The 17151-nt window shown below is 39.4% G+C and overlaps 1 protein-coding gene across 5 annotated transcripts in view; it reads left to right on the forward strand.

Moving 5' to 3' along the window:
* LOC111337960 (uncharacterized) overlaps positions 1 to 17121 on the forward strand; it is a 23013-nt gene extending 5892 nt beyond the window's left edge. The window contains exons 5-15 of one of the 5 annotated variants that reach the window (XM_088727951.1): positions 1177 to 1261; positions 1859 to 1947; positions 2028 to 2164; positions 3553 to 3946; positions 4290 to 4617; positions 5777 to 7034; positions 7119 to 7340; positions 8906 to 9259; positions 11744 to 12255; positions 13437 to 13477; positions 13615 to 13782. In XM_088727951.1, coding sequence (XP_088584077.1) covers positions 1177 to 1261; positions 1859 to 1947; positions 2028 to 2164; positions 3553 to 3946; positions 4290 to 4617; positions 5777 to 7034; positions 7119 to 7340; positions 8906 to 9259; positions 11744 to 12255; positions 13437 to 13477; positions 13615 to 13644 — 3450 coding nt within the window. In that variant the 3' untranslated portion in view covers positions 13645 to 13782. Of the gene's footprint in view, positions 1 to 1176; positions 1262 to 1858; positions 1948 to 2027; positions 2165 to 3552; positions 3947 to 4289; positions 4618 to 5776; positions 7035 to 7118; positions 7341 to 8905; positions 9260 to 11743; positions 12256 to 13436; positions 13489 to 13614 lie in introns of all 5 variants that reach the window. The other 4 variants (XM_088727957.1, XM_022944354.2, XM_022944356.2 and 1 more) reach the window with 4 other exon arrangements.
* The last annotated feature ends 30 nt before the right edge of the window (positions 17122 to 17151 follow it).

Here is a 17151-nt window from a genome sequence, read left to right on the forward strand (position 1 = left end):
TTGAAATATTTAGGTGTACTTATTGACAGTAGCCTTACCTGGAAACATCATATCAGTCATATTGCATCAAAAATAAGTAAAGGCATTGGTATAATTTGCAGACTAAGGCATCGTGTACCATATTTGACGGTACTAAATACATATAGATCACTCATTTATCCTTATTTATCATGATATGGCCTTGTCGCTTGGGGCCAAGCAGCTAAGTCTCGTATGGAAAAAATATTGATACTCCAGCAAAGGGTTATGCGATTAATGAACTTTGCCAACTATAATTCACACACCATTCCTTATTTTATATTGGCTAATATTATGCCAATTAATATGCTTTACGTTAAACTCTCTTCTTTCTTAATGCATGATGTCCATAACAGTTTAACCCCCCCCCCCTAATATTTCTGGTATGTTCACTCTTTCCCGGCAAATACACAATCATAATACCCAATCTTCATCTGCCGGTAACTATTACATAAACTGTTCTAGGCTAAATCAACATAAAAATTCATTCTCAAGGATTGATTGCAAAATTTGAATAGCATCTCAGGAAACTTAAGGAATCTTCCAAAACATATTTTCAAGAAAAAGATTACAACAATATTATTTCAAAATCTTCAAGTTCAGGATAGTTATGTTGACGTAGAACGAATAAACAATGATGTGTCGAATGTTAAATCCAGTTAATAGTAGTGTATAACTTCTATATTCTTCTATTTATTGTCATGTGTTTCTGTTTCTGTATTTTTATCTCATACTGTCATTTGTGCTTTACTGATTTAATATTTAATTTCTGTTTCTTGTATATTTATTGAATATTTTGTTGAGCCGAATTTTATTTGAGATGTTTTACTGTCCACACACTACCCGCCGAGACTAGTTCTGCTATTTGTGGGTAGTGCGTCATTATGCTAAGTGTTATGTTTGATTGCAATGTCATGTCTGATTACAGTAATGATACAATAAAACTATTGGCTAAAGAAAAAAAAAAAGACAACGTAAAGTTGGATAGCTAGTAAACATGAATTATATATTAAGTAGATCAGTAACTTTTGTAAGTAAACATGATTTACATTTCTGTAACTGTTGACATGTATATGCATGCGTTGTTGACTTTGGTTTCCATATGTACATTTGATGTGAATCCTTTTAACAAATATTTTTATGGCTATTGTTTTTAAGATGAATAATATTCAAGAGGAAATTAAGCCCCTTAAGTCAGACAGACAGAAAACTCCTGTGAAAGAATCTTCAAAAAGAACCACAGGTATGTTGGTTTTCATGTATTTTGTTAAATACTTGTAATTAAACATTGGCAAATTTTGATCAAATGTATGTAGCAGTGAGAGTCATAGCACATGAATGCAGAGGGACAGGTAATGGTTACATGCTTACCACACTGAATCTTCCAGGGAAGTAATGAAGGTGAGAAGCTATGACCAGCTCATTGACTGTGTTGTTTCCTCAGACCAAACACTTAACTCACACTTAACCTGTCCTCTCTCTATCCATATGTATGAAAAAGTTATTATAGAAAACTGTTTGGAAAAGCTGAATAAATTTCTATGAGGTTACTTGTGATGGAATACATGTAGCAATACTGCAGCAGTCACAAACTGTTTAAATCTGATCCCAAATTCATAAAATAAGAGTAATTTTGATTAAAATGTGTTTCAATGCAACTAGTTTTCACAGGAAATGAACTTCTATTCCAATCGGTGTTCAGGACAGGAAGCCTGAATTTGGTCAGTTTTGTGTGAGTAGCTCTGATGACAGCAGTTGCACTATAAAAATAAAACACGTGGGTTATTATTGTGCAATGAATATGTGATACAAATTACTAATAGTTAAAAAAAAATTGCAGGTAGTGAAGAAGATCAAAGAGGGCGTGCTGAATCCCCAGACTTGTTTTCAACTCCTCCTGAAGGAAAAGAAAATCTAGACAAAATAATGGTAAGTGTAACATTTCTCTTGAAAAGTAATTAATTTTATTATATACTAAATCTACCACATAATGCGTGATGTTTGTTTAGGTGCCTAAGAATGCTGACAATGACACAGACCATCCAAGTAGCCCCCCTTTACCTGTCACGGTGAGGTCAAATGACACCAACCCAAAGGATGACAGTGGAAAAGAGTTAAGTTCCCATCAGGCTGGCTCTTCTTCCAGGTATGTTGTAACATTGTCACATAATTGTTATTTTATCTCGGGTTGGTTTGTTTTCTTTGTAAAAAAGTCTGAATGTCAGAGAACTGAAAAAGTCAATGGAAGGATGCTGAATGGCTGAGATGAAAACTTACTGATTAACAAACTGGACTCTGGTCCTTCATGATATCGCCAGATTACAACACTTAACCTTGTCACTCCCAAGATCTCATCAGCAAATCTCCTTACTGTCTGCCATACAGTTCTTATGATGTTAGTCTGGAGAATTTGGTATTTGATCAACTCAGTGATAATCCCCTGATTTTCTTTTTTCCTTATTCTCATTACTTGTCTGCTTGATATCTAGGTCGCTTGAAGGGTTAATCCATAACCCCCAAGAGTGACTAGCATCTAATTTCTCCTTACCCCCTCCCCCCATGTTCCTCAACTCTTTGACCCCTAAGAGTGACTAGCATCTAATTTCTCCTTACCCCCTCCCCCCATGTTCCTCAACTCTTTGACCCCTAAGAGTGACTAGCATCTAATTTCTCCTTACCCCCCCATGTTCCTCAACTCTTTGACCCTTAAGAGTGACTAGCATCTAATTTCTCCATACCCCCTCCCCTCATGTTCCTCAACTCTTTGACCCTTAAGAGTGACCAGCATCTAATTTCTCCTTACCCCCTCCCCCCATGTTCCTCAACTCTTTGACCCCTAAGGTGACTAGCATCTAATTTCTCCTTACAATATCAAGAAATTCTCCTTGTCAGCACAAATGTATAGAGAACGGTATGGAGAATATGCATACTGATGTTAGGTGCAAAGGGTTAAATGGCAAACCTTTTGTGATACTCGCACATGTATTTTTAATCCACCATTTATTTTTGCGTGTATGGGATGAATGCAAATGCATCATGCGACTGAATATACTTCAACCAATACCGGAGAACGTTCGAGTGATATTCTGTAACTTTTCTACCTTGCAACAAATTCATTGAAAGTCTTTGTTTGGTATTTTATACATGAGAAGACACAAACTTGTTTGTCATTGAAGCTGTCACTAGGAAAACTAAAACGTCGTCATCAACACAGGGAATATTTGTGATGATACAGTTTTAGTAATTGTTGTCTTTCACTCATTGCGAAAGAGATAAAATTAGTGGAGGATAATGGACACAGTTCTCTCCATTTGATGGGAAAATAGTTGAGATCATATATTTGTCCTGGAACTTTATCTCTTTCTCAAAGCTCTTCAGCTTTCCTTAATCTCTAGTCTCAGAAAAATATATGCGCTTAAGGGAATACAGATAATGTTTGCATACAAATGCTCCAACATATTTTTGGGGCAAATGGAAGTTGATGTTTTTTTTAATTTCCACGGGATTGTTAAGTTGTAAACACTTTTCATTCAGCAGACAGGACAAGATGGACGTAAGAAGAAAGTTGAAATTGAGAAGAACCAAGAGGGACGAATCAGGCTTGCCAAACCTGACAGAAAAAATATCAGACGATGATTTTACTTTGAAAGAGGTCAAGGGCAATGATACAGAATCTTACAGGGGAAAGTCCAAGAGTGAAGATGGTAATAACGCTGGAGAAAAACGCAAACTCGAACATGACGATGGTGATGATAATACAGATGATGATGAACCAATTCTAGTGTTGAAAAAGAAAGATCTTCCGAAACGTCAGAAACTAATTTCAGTCGTGTACGACAGTGATTCAGATGAATCGCAAGCTGTGAACAAGAAAGGTTGTAAAAGATCACCTGATGGAATTGATGATCCTTCACCTAAAAGAATGGCAGTAAGTACAGAAAATATACTCGCATTACAGTGCTCAAACGTGCTTTAAAGAGACAGTGATATGTTAATAGTTTGGATATATCAACAAAGTTGAAGTGGTAAATTGGCCACCGTAACGATTACAGTACAGATTCGCTCCGACGAAGGGCTAACGCTCAAAACGTCACCTTTTGTAATCGTTACGGCGGCCAATTTACCACTTCAACTTTGTTGATATATCCAAATTATCTCGTTACTCCCACCGACGCAGCCCCAAACAGTTTCTTTCGAAACTATCAGCCTTTATTCAGTGATAATTATGTTAAACTTACCTTTATACTTACAGCCTTCATTTCCATCCACAGTCTTCAGCATTAACAGTTCGTCTATCTCGCCAATACAAGAATGTGCAGTACAGACCCACCACTCTAAAGGATGCTATGAAGGCCAATTTGTATTTCGCACCTCCCGGTGTGAACATTCCAGCGTATACTCGAATCATCATAAGAATGTTTGAGAAGTACAGAAGGCAACTACATAAGGCGCAGTCCAGAGTCAAAACGCTCATTCCCTGGGGTTCCCCTGTGGTGGCCGGCAGTAGACAAGGGGACACGCTGGAACCTCTTTCGGCGAAGACTACTACCTCTGTTGGAACAAGAGGTTCAGCTTTTGTCAGAGGGTCCTTACGTGGAGGTGAGTGATTTAATAAGGTGAAATAACAGAATTATCGAGTAATGACCACATGTTCTACCCATTTGCTGGTCTAAGAGTTCGCGACGCCTGTTTTGTGACCTCATTTCCATCGTTGGCTCCCGTCACGCATCACGCTCTCCACCCCGTGCTAAGACTAAACTACTGATCCCAAGGAGACTAGCTGTTAGAAAAATACGAGATTTCTTATAAAATCACTCACACTTTTCGAGTGCTCCCTCGGTATCCGTTGTGAGTCATAACAGCCACAAACCGCTAGAAAGTGCGAACTATTGGTGATTTTTCAGTAGCTTTAGGCCTACTGGTACAGTAAACGGTAAGTTTTCGTCTAATCTGACTGTGTGCAGTATCTACGTTTTGATAAAGTGAAGATAACAGAGACGCTGTTGGTTTCAAGTTGCCTTCGATTGGTCGAGCGGATGCGAGTTTTCTCTATCAACCAGAGATTGAATTTTAGTGTAGCGAAAGCACGCCCCTCTTCGGAATTTTAAGTTAAAGTTAATTATTGCCTTTAGAAATTAAATAAGAATACGAATAAAAGTGACAATAAAGCCCGCGAGGAAGTACAAGGCTTTCAAATTTTCTTTGGTAGCCCTAACATCAGTATGCAAGTTCTCGATACTGTTCCCTATACATTTCCTATGGTGCCCACAAGGAGAATTTGTATAACAGTCAAAAGCGTCTTGAGTTTACGATCATTTCCTTTTTTTCTCATGATCCTAATGTTAGATTCAAGGTTGATAATGTAATGAGAAATCACATGTTTTTTCTCGAATTACTAGGGTTAAACAAAACGCAACAAAATAGTATCCTCATGTTCATTTGAGGCTATGGTATTTGAATACTGTGACTAACAGTTGCTTTTTAGTGATGTGACTCTCAAAGGAATCTTAGGGCTGGTTATTTACGCGAGGTCTGACCCAGACCACGGTTTTACGCGATCAGTGGACCTCAGCTTTTCTCTATGAGAGGGTCGATTTAATTAAATAAACGTCCTTGTACTGTTAGCTTCTGGCCCTTGACGCTGTTCACAAAAATAAATGTTCAGATAAAAGGTTCAGCTAGGACTGTTTGACACGCGGTTTCGTGAAACAACGGCTAAAATTTGTTTTGATAATCAGACCTGAATATTTCTCCACAGAAACAAGCCCTGGAATTAGGAATTATTCAGACAGTGAAACTTCTGAGCGGAGACGAACTTTGAGAAGCTCAAGTACTACGGTTCAGCAACCCACCAGTTTCTCGACCAGCAGTAAATCAACGAGTACAGCTACTGCACCTCCGTTTAGAATAGACAGTGATAGTGACGGTGATGACGGCTTTAGGGAGTCCTATTTGGATCAGTTATGTACACCCAATAAGAACTTCTCAGCTAAGAAAACACTGAAGAGCTCTGTGAGAAGTGGAAAGATTTCTGACTTTGTAGAGACTTTGAAAACAAGAGAGGCTAGCTTGAATGGAAAATCCTTTTTGAAAAAACCAACTTTGAGCAAGGGTGGAGTTTATTGCAATGCTTCGCACAGTAGTGATCCAAAAGAGGAGAGTAGGAAACCTGCCGATGTAGAAATTCGTGACTCAGAAATGTCGATCCATTTAGACTCAGATGAACTCCAGTCAAATGCTATGGGTAGCTCTCCTCAGAAAGGTAAAAAAGAAAAAGAAATTTTAGATAATTCTACAAAGACTAAAGGCGAGGCTGACGTTGAAAGTTCAGCGAGTAAAACTGACATTTTACCGGACGGTGGGGAAGTTGAAGGTAATGTTTGCTTGATGGAAACTGAACAAGAGAGCCAAGGTGATATTATTCGGCCTGCAAGGCAAAGGGCTCTTTTGCGGCCTTTTATCGAGGATGACTCTACTGAGGATGAAAACGATGGGTCTCAGCCGATTTTTTCAGTTCGGTTCCCGGGAAGTGAAACGGGGGTAGATTGTGAGAGACCGACTACAACAGAGAAGGAAGGCACGAGGACAGCTGCAACTAAAAATAGCAAGCAGAAAGGGAATGTAGGGGATCATCTTGCGTCTCAAACGTTGTCGCTACCAAGCGAATCCCAAGCCATGCTTAGCAGGAGTATTCTGGAGAAGATGGAGAAGGAAAATGATGAACTGATGCCGTCAGAAGCTTTATGCGACCCTGAGGTAACGTCCAGTAAACTGAACAGAGAACCTGAGGCTGTAGGTGAACGTGAAGATAAAGAAGTTTCATTGACGGCTACAAGTTCTTTAGTAAAGCAGACAGAAGAGAGCTTTGTTGAGGAAGATCATCGTCTTGAAGTGACTGAGAATCAGCGTGCAAAGCAGAAGCGTTCAGAAGCAGCTGACAGAGCAGCAGCTGCTGCAGAGAACAGACTAAAGACGACGAAGACACGCAGAGGATTGCTTGAAGCGTGTTCGTCAAGGTAAAGATCATTGAACCCAAAGTAGTCCTGGATGACTTAAATACAGCACCATGCTATTATTAATCACGCTCCTTTGCATTTCAGCTCTCAAGATCACTTCGAAGTAAACCAGCCAGACCAAATAACAGAGGAAGCAGTATTGGAATCAACAGTAGAATGCCCGCTATGTTTTGAGCATTTTAACACTAAAGAAATTGAAGCCCACGCTTCAGACTGTCAGGGTTCACCCTCACAGGCGCAGTTTGGTTCACAAACGAACAGGAAGGAGAGTGATTCTAGGAGCAAGCCTGGGCCGAGTTTTAGAAGGTGAATGTCTTGGTTAGGTGTCACTTCAGTTGCAGCATGGAGCTATTTGTTTGAAGTAAACCGGCTTTGTGTTTAACAGACAATCATAGGGAAAGCTGGAAACTGTGACGTTGTTTACTTCGGCAGGCTCATTATGTGACTTTCTAACTTAGTTGTCAAAAGGTTTTAGAGACTGTTCATCTGAGCAAGGAAACTCAGGAAAAGTTTGAAAGTTAAACCAAATTACTTCCCCTTGTCCCCAGCTCTGTTACCGAGATTGAAAAGACTTTATTTTTATATAATTTCGTTTTAAAATCTTATGAACGCTTTTAAGTATAAATGTGAGATATTAGGATCCCAGCCTGCCCGGTCGCGGACTGGGTTCATGGAGAGAGGGCCTTTGAAGCAGTTGCTTTTGAATCAGAGAAAATCTGTTGACTTATTTTACGTTGGACGCGCTAATGTTCAAATGTTACCAGTTGTACAAATCACCGTGTGGTGGTATATTTTCCCAGATTTAAGTTCATCGACGCTCGTGTCTATTTTAAAGTTTTCATTCAAGGCCACAAAAATATTTTATTTCCAAGACTAGAAGTATAATTTATCTTAACTATTTATAAAGGAAAGTACTAATTTTTAAGCGATGTAACTGCCTTTATCTCAAAATGGGTAAGACCACCATAGACAGTTCTCGCACATTTCTACTCGCATTTGTAGAAATGACTGGATAGTTTACAGTTTTATTTAAAAGGAGCTTATTAACGTAACCCTGTTTGCAGTTCGCTGTCAAAGATTCTATAGCCAATGTTGAAAGGAGTTACATCACAGTTGGGCTGTTTTTAGCCTGCGTCATTTGTAATCCATGTCAAGCTTTTTCTTCCTCATCCGTTCTGGTTCCTTTGTTCTTTATTCCTTCCTTTCGGGTGTTTTACTGCCTCAGCGAAATAGATATATATATATATATTTTTTTATCACTTTCTTTGGTTGCAAAACCGATTCAAAATATTGTGGTGTAGCTCCTTTGGATGAAATGATACTCTCTAGTTAGAGTAGACCAATTACACGGTACTGTAATGAGCCGGACAGGAATGCCGAGATGTCGAGCAAGCAGCTAGCGCGCTGGCCTGATTTTCCAAGATATTGGAACACTGAAAAGAGTCACTTTCACCTGAGTGTCCAAAATGATCTTGGATGTCATTAATTCTGTTATGCGTTGTGATTGGTGTAGAAAAACGGCACGGGGAATCCTCTCAACCAATCAAATTCAAACTTTAAAATAATTTCGACATGCTGACTAGCGTGTTCCCGCGCTTCAGTTGTGTTATATGTCTTTTCCTGAAGTTCTCAGTGGGTCCCTTGTAATATTGGTCATAGCAATTACTTCGACACTCGATTGAAATGCGCTCTACAAACAAACTAGACACAAATTAATGATTGTGCCAGCCTGGCTGCCTGGTGATAACCAGCGCATCTTCTTTGTTATTATAGTCAATGAGCTAGCCCAACTTATCGGCTGAGCCAGCCCGACTCACGCAATCGGGATCTTATTCGCGAATGACTCTGAACATGGCTGCTCCTTTTTGCAGTGTTCCTGCTGGGGGTGTGAACACAGTTTACCGAACTTTAAGTGGCGAAAGAGGAGAGTTGAAAGACCTTAGAGTCGTGCTTCAGAGGTCTCCGTTGGCGAGACAGATACTGCAACAGAAAGACACTCCAACGTCGGATTCTGGCAAGCGAAATCTTGACTTCGAAACCCGTAGTGCGGCCTCTGGAAGCCCTAATCAACACAGTAGTTCCAGAAGCTTTGATCGAGGTCCGCGAAAACCCAGTAGGAACACCAAAGGAGCCTCAAGGGCCGAGTCAGAGAGTAACGAGAATGGTTACGGGAAAAACGAGAGAGATGGCAGTCCTAGTGTCCATAACTGGCTTGAAACATCAAGGTTTTGATTTTATTTGTTTCATAAATGGTAATTAGTTAATTTGGTTAGGCAGGGGACGATAAAGAACCCACTCACGAGATTACTGTGATGTGGTCTGGCCTGTTTGCTGGGAATTGGGGGAGGGGGCATCTTCAAATAAGTTTCCTTCGATTGTTTGTAAACTGCTGATGCAGTCCGGCCAAAGTTGTGATGCGCATTTGATCATATCCACATGTTAATTTGTGCAATATAAATATTAAATTATTATTATTATTATTATTATTATTATTATTATTGAACATTACTTTATCTTGAAATTGATATTTGTTTTAACTAGATTGTCTTTACATCTACCAACAACCTTTCCGTCTTCAGTAGAATGAACACGCGGTTTACCTCTCGCGTGGTGATCCCCAGGGGAATAGTTTAATGCCCAATTATGGAAAACACGTGTGCAACACCTTCTGCACACGTGCACGGGGCCTGCAACAATCAGTGAAAGCTCTGGTTGGTTGATCACGTGATGCATAAGGTGTCTGCCATTCTAATAATTTAATGAAATATCCAAACGTATTTAGGGAAAAAATTCTGGTGGAAGAGGGTGGGGGATGTAACCTTTATGTGTACCCTGACACTACTTTATAGCTGCATTTTTATGTTATTTCAAGGAAAGTTGTCGAATTTTGCTTTCTGCATAGTTCTCAGCCAATGAACTTTTGCATGCATACTATAAGGAGATTTCTGTTTCGGAAAAAATATATTAATTTTATTTAAAAGAATTATATTTAAGTAAAGTTCTGGAAAAGATAACGTACAGTGAATCGACCAAACTGGAAAGAACATCTTGGTGATCCCGATGGCTTCTCTTTGTTGGGAAGAGCGGATCCATTATACCTCCAACAAAGTATCTTTATTGCTTTTTGTTATTGTTGTAGCGCGTAAGCTCGTAACGAACTCGGCGCTGGGTGAGGAAATAAACGACTGTGTCAGTTTATTTTGTACGTTGCACGATGGTTAGAACTGTGATCCATGCATGTTTTTAGTTATTCAGTTGTGATGCTGTTGGGGTCAAATAGATTTCATGTTGCCGTGTCTCTGTTCAGTAGTGGCTGAACACAGTTTTTGATACCTTTGTTTCTTTCACCATTTTCTCTAAAACCCTTGATCTCTCGGTCGCCAAAACTGGCAGCAAGCAAGTTAACAACATGAACTTTGTTTTTCCGACAGTTAAGGTGACTTGCGTGCCGTTGCCATGGTGACATGAATATATATAAATAGGCAGTTAAAATAGGTTTTGTTACTTTGTAGAAAATCTAGTCACTCAAGAAATAGACATATTTCCGAGAAAGCAATTTTCCATTCAATCGCAACTTTTTTACTTACTACGCATGCACTACATTTAACCGGTTTCTTTCGGTAACGACGAAAAAGCTGAGAATTGCTGGGTTCTCTGCACCGTTAACTTTTCTAAGATATCTTCGTAATAAAAGATTAAAGAGAAAAATAGCACAGATAGTGCGGGTACGTGTTGAGCAAATAAAATGACCGCTCTACTGACGGCATGTTTGTTTTTTACAATCCATGTGCGCGCGCTGAATTGCATCACGAAAAGCGCGCGCGAAAACTGTGTTCAGCCACCTTACGCAATGGGCGACGGCGACTTAGACCGGAAGTTAAGTTACAGATGACGTCAAAATGTGGTAAAAACAATAAAAAATGGCGTTATAACATAACCAAAGTGAAGGGCGCTCTGATTGGTCAGTTCAGCTCTGATTGGTCAATTCACTGGTCAATTCAATTTGCTCATGGGTGTACGCTGCTGACGTGAGCAAATGCAAAGACTCGTTTTCCGCGCGCGCTTGTTTTTTCTGGGCATCTAAATGAAAGAAAACTCTTTTACTACAGTGTATCTACGTTATGTTATAAAACAAATGGTAAATGCTACAGTGTACGCCTTTGGGTTGTGGATGCACTTGGGAGGTTTGCTAAGCATTCGAGAAGCTAGAGTCGCTCTCGGCTATCGCCTTGCGCGACTCTTATGCTTCGTGCTTAGCAACCTCCCGCGTGCATCCATAACTCAATAGTGTACGCTGTGGTGTTTGCCATTTCTTAATTAGAGCCGCAGGCGGGTGTGCCACTGATGCTCTTACCACCTTTTGACGTGATCTGTTATAGACAGATGGAATCCATTTTTTTTATTTGACAAAAAAGCAAAATGCTGTCAAAGTGACGTCACCTATGCGTCTACCCCCCATAGATCGTAAGTAAGAACCAATCAAACTGTGTGTGTGTAGGATTCGGCGTAACACATACATGTAATTATAAATGAATAAGAAAGTCAGGGTTTCCTGTCTTTCCTTTGGCACTCATATGTGTATTCTGGTATGCGCGCCGAGTATTTTTTCATTTTTTTCTTTTTTATTTTTCATTTTGTTTGGTTTCTGTTGGAATTTTTTTCCCAACGGCCATCGGAAGATGTTCATTCTCACTTTTTGTCCTATTCAGCCCGGAAAAGGAGAAACCAGCGTGGACATTCCCCGGCGATTACATTCCTCTCAACACAACCAAGGAAAGAGAAAAAGAAAATGAAAGTGACAAGTCTAAAGAGCAGGAGCATCGACAAACTTCCTGTAGAACTGAAGAAGTGGCATCGGACAGTGATTCATCAGTTAGTAGTGATATATGTGATGATAGCCTCATGATGCAGTACGGAGCTCAGCGCAGTTCTGCGCGTGGTAAAGAATCCGGGATAACTCGAACAGAAGGAACCGACGAAAATGATATCGCACTTGCCATGCTTGGTGGTCGAAGAAAGAAACGCCCCCTGTCTTTGTCAAAAAGCTCAAAGGCCAAGAAATCTCGTCAACCAAGGGATTCTGGGAGCGAGGAGGGTGACGAGTTTCACGTGGTCTGTGAGCTCTGTAACAAGAAGATTCCGAAAGAATTGTACTTGCAGCACGTGGATGAAGAATTGGAGGCTAGGAAAAGGACTTCAATACCTCAGAGTAAAGTAGAAGGTGAGTTTTTCGGTGGCGTGTGTGGTTACCATTAGAGGTTATTGTTGGGCCTATAAAGTAGTTTTAGAACAATAGAGCTTCCGCTGTACGGTTTATTGGAATCATACTAGGCTTACTTTCAAAAGTAATGTGGGAAACGCGCTTTCCTTGTGGTTAACTTAACCACAAGGAAGGCGCGTTTCCCAGTTCTACTCCAGTCGAAAGATCCGGGTTCGATATCTGGTCAAGATAGTTGGGTTTCTTTAGATCTTGACAGGAATCTTACAGAGATTAGCATCACCGCTTAACTGACCAATCAGTGTGCACAAACCAGACTTGCTACATTCGACTGACAAGAACTAGTCACTTGACTCTGGGATTGACTTCCGCTCAGGTTGTCGAAACGCCAGTAACCATCATCGACAATAGTCCTTCTCATAACTACACTCACCTGGACGATCACACTCCACTCACCTGGACGATCACACGACACTCTCACTATCTTGCACTTATTGCAAAAAAAATACATTGTTGAAACAGGAATACGACGATCCTGAGAACATCGTCGCGAAAGGAATGACAAGGACGCATCCAAACCAGTCGCTAGACACGTTAATCTCCTTAATCGTTCTAAGCAGCATAAATTATGTCAGTCTGCGGCCTTTTTTATACCTAAGCAGTTCAGAATACATCTTTCAAATCCGCACTCCCTATCCCACGGTATCAACAGACACTTTTCAGTCAACTAATTTATTCTTGTTTTTCTCGTGACCATGTTCCCATCCGTAGCGTGGCTCCATTTTCTGCATAGAAACACACACACAACCCACAACTCCTCCATTCGCTCTGACCAAAGGCTAACGCTCGAAACGTCAGCTTTTAAACTCTTCACGGTCGCCAATTTACACAATCAACTCATTTAATAAAACCAGCGAGATCATCTTGTCACATTATCACATGGTATCCCATGGTACTTTCTTTATTATTAATGTGATACAAGTAACTACAGGTTCAACAGTTGCTGTAAACGTGTTTAGCCCTTCATGAACGATTTTTATTATGCAGATATACTGCGCACACAGCCTCTTGCTGGTTTTCGTTTCCTTTGGGACTTAATAAAATGGCTCGAGACATAATCCTAAAAGGTCCTTCTCAGTCGTGCCATTGTGTTTTAAGGAACCTTTTTATGTTCTTTTTTCCAGTAGTTTGTGTGAAAGACAAGAGTCCGACAAGAAGCAAAGATGTAGGTAGAAGGTACGTTACTATTTTTGATAAAAATTTTGTTTTCATATCCTCATTCGATTGAGTAAGAGTACATTTTGCAAGTGTCGTGGGTCGGGAGCGGTATTTTGTAATGCCTTACATATTTTATGATTGAAGGTTTGGCGCAAAAGAACACAGAGAAATTGAGAAACCCTCGCGAACTGCTGCAACAGAAGACACTGACGAACTCGAAGTGGACTGGGACGAAGTCAGTGATTCACCAATCAAATGTTTCCAGTTCACGGAAAATTCGAACAGTGTCGTGGACTTCGAAAATCAATTTGAACACCTGAAAGAGAGCAAGAACAACAAGAGGCAAACGAAATACGGGCAAAGGGAGCCTGATTACGGGAGGCCTGGTTACCGTGGGGGACGTAAAAGTTCCGGTAACAGGGGAAATTACAGAAGATCGTCTAACAGAGGTTATGGGCGCGGGAAGAAGAATAAAAAGTACAGAGGATCGCGCGGAAGAAAGTAGATTTCATCGAGCACTACACGAACACCAATCTCGTTCCCAAGGCCTTTTATCTTAGTTGGGGGTGGGGCCCACCCCCAACTAAGGGAAAAAGGCCCTGGGAACGAGGTTGCATGAACACCTTTCCGGCGGGAAGTGCACTTTTCGTGGATGGAATTAATCTCAAGTTACTTTAGTAAGCAAAACGTGTCCAAATTTCCATAACAGGTGTCCCAGTTGGCAAATCTTCTTTTTTAAGGCATTTTTGAACGCAATTTTGGCGCAGGGGGAAGGATTAGTTAGGATTATTTGAGAAATTCAGCGATTTCATGGCTCGGAATTTAAACTGAAAGTCCCGTTGTGGAAAAGATTTGAAAGAGGTTCCATTTCAATTTGATCTGAGAAGCTACCTTAAACAAAAATCAACTGAATACTTCAGGAAAAGATAATGTCACCGACCGCTGTTCATCTCAGCTTTAATCAAATAAGACGATTGCATAATAGCAAGGAGTCAAATGAAGAATTTGTTCATGCTTAGCGTGCGTATATCGAGTTATGGATGCGCGCGGGACAACAATGACAATGACAATAACTTTATTTATACTTGAATTTAAGATAGCAAATACATGCTAATATCTCCAAGTTGAATTATCTAAATTTAAAATATTTAAAATTAATCTAATTACTAACTATCTAAATACTATGTTTATATAAAATACAAAATATAATTCTAAAGCAAAGGATATTAAAATATAACTACTAAACAAGATAAAAACTAAGTAAAATTTATTCTACAGGTCGAATTTCAATTTAGAAATTTCGGATTAGAAATTAGAAATTTCGGATTTAAATTGACTTAATTCGTGTAGCAGTCTTGTGTTATTGGGAAGAGAGTTCCATAGCTTACTACCCTGATAGGCTATAAGCCAATTAGTGGAGGCCATAGCTAGTGGTATTAACCCTGGGTACCATAAGAATATTATCCCCCCACAGATTAATCTTGCAGTTGCGTAAAGTAAATAACCTAGAAATATATTCTGGAACCAACCCATGCAAACCTTTAAATACCAATGTTAAAATATTATGAATTCTACTATACAAAGTAGGATGCTTAATACGCAATAATAATTCCTCATACGAGCTATTATCATCATTGTAAATAAAGCGCAACGCACATTCATTAAGTTGTTCCAATTTGTTGGAATTACCTTTTCCGCAATGATGCCATACAATAGAGCAATAATTTAAATGAGGCAAAAGATAAGCATTATATAATTTAACCTTGGCATGGATGTCAATTAATTTCTTATGTCTTTGTAAAACTTGAATTTGCTTGCTAACTTTCCGTGCTATGTTACCTATATGTTCATTAAACTTTAAGTCATGATCCATGGTTACACCCAGTAGCCTGACGTCCCCCACAAAATTGATCTCTTGACTCCCAATGGAAAAACAGGAGTATAGTAGTATCATTGCTCTTACCCAGCCACATGGTAGTACATTTATCCGGATTCATCACAAGGCCATTACAGCTATGAAGTTTAGAGAGCACGAAAAATGCGTAAAGAGTAGCCTTCAACTGCAGCCGAGAGCTTTTTTGAGCACTCTCCAAACGTCCCGCGTGCATCCATAACTCTATATACGCATAGCTAAAAGCCGGAACAAATTCTCTTATAGCAGAGCGACAACAAGGATCTGCGCGAAGAAGGTTTTTTTTTTTTTTCTGTGATAGAGTGCAAAATTCTAATAACGTACAAAAAAAGTAAACAAAAGTCCCTATTGGCCGGTCAAAAACACGCCACATTTTCGACTTTGGTTTTAGCGAGAACGTTTGATCCAGCTCAGTAAACCGATAACTGTGAATGAAAAGCTCAAAATTAACAGGAAAAATGGAGAAAGTCAAAGCTAAATGAACTCAAGTGTCGCTATAAAATGTTTTAAAAGTAAAAAGACCCGGGGCTGAAGTTATCAAAGGTTTTGATTGTTCAAAATAATGTTCACGCTGCCGCTTGCTGAGTTTTTTCGGCTTTGTTTTCGCTGCTAGTTGGATCAGACCTTGAAAGGTCGATGCCGATAGAAAAATTGCGCAGTTGTTCGCTGGTTTCTTCCACATTTTAAAGAGAAGGAAAACTGCACTGCAGCTTACAGGACTGCAACTCTGCAGGCAGGTAAAGGAAAACAAAAAGCTCACGTCATCTTATTTACGCACGGGCGTGCGTAAATAAAGATTTCAATAGGACTCAGGCCAAGCACACGCACTATGTTATAAATTGAATTCGTCATCACACAACAGCTTGTAGGAAAACGTGTGGTTTTAAACGTTCAAGTTAGCACGTTTCCTTTTGCGCATATTCAAGATTGTGATATACGCAATTTAATTTAGAATGACTGGATTATTGTCGTGTCACGCTCATTGAAATGACTATAATGATTCGTTCATCTATTAAGAAAAAAAGGAAGAAAACATTACTCTTATTCATAACAGATGCAAACATCTTTACCGACTACCTATTCCTTCCTATCTCTCTCAACTGTAGCGTGTTCAGACTTTGCATATTTTATGCGGTCAATTCCATGATTAGGAATGGCTCATCGTTGAAACAAGAAGTAGAAAAATCTATTCAACAGCTACAAAGTCTTCGTGTTTTCACACATTGTTTTCAAAAACAAGTCTTGAAATAGAAATTTTACAGAGCAGGTGATTAAATAACGTAAGTGGTTTGCACGGAGATAACCAAAAAACTATTTGAAGCTCCTAACAGATGGAAGTAAATTTCTCTTGGCCAAGGGATCTAAATTTTTTCGGCACTTTGTCTGTTTTGTTGTAATTTACGGATGAAAAAAAAGATTGGTGCCCTGTCAGTCTTGCCGAGAACATAGTTACTCGATTAACTATGCCGAGAAATGTAATGAGTTGCGCATAGTATTGCTACAGACGGTAAACATTCTCAAGTAATATGTTTATTTCTAAAATCTCTTTATGTCTTCTGAATTTTATAATAACTCACATCCTTTTTCTTTATAGTTCAATAGATTCTCACTATTTTTCGTTTCGTACCCGTATGTTACCGCTTAATGTTTCACAAACAAACATAGTAATGGCTTTTCAGAGGCAAATTTCAGTGTTAAATTGAATAATGCGAATAAAATAAAAACAAGACTCTGCTACACTTAAAATTTCTGTTATTGGAACGTAAACC

Source organism: Stylophora pistillata, chromosome 1 (assembly GCF_964205215.1).
Source record: "Stylophora pistillata chromosome 1, jaStyPist1.2, whole genome shotgun sequence".
Lineage (NCBI taxonomy): Eukaryota > Metazoa > Cnidaria > Anthozoa > Scleractinia > Pocilloporidae > Stylophora > Stylophora pistillata.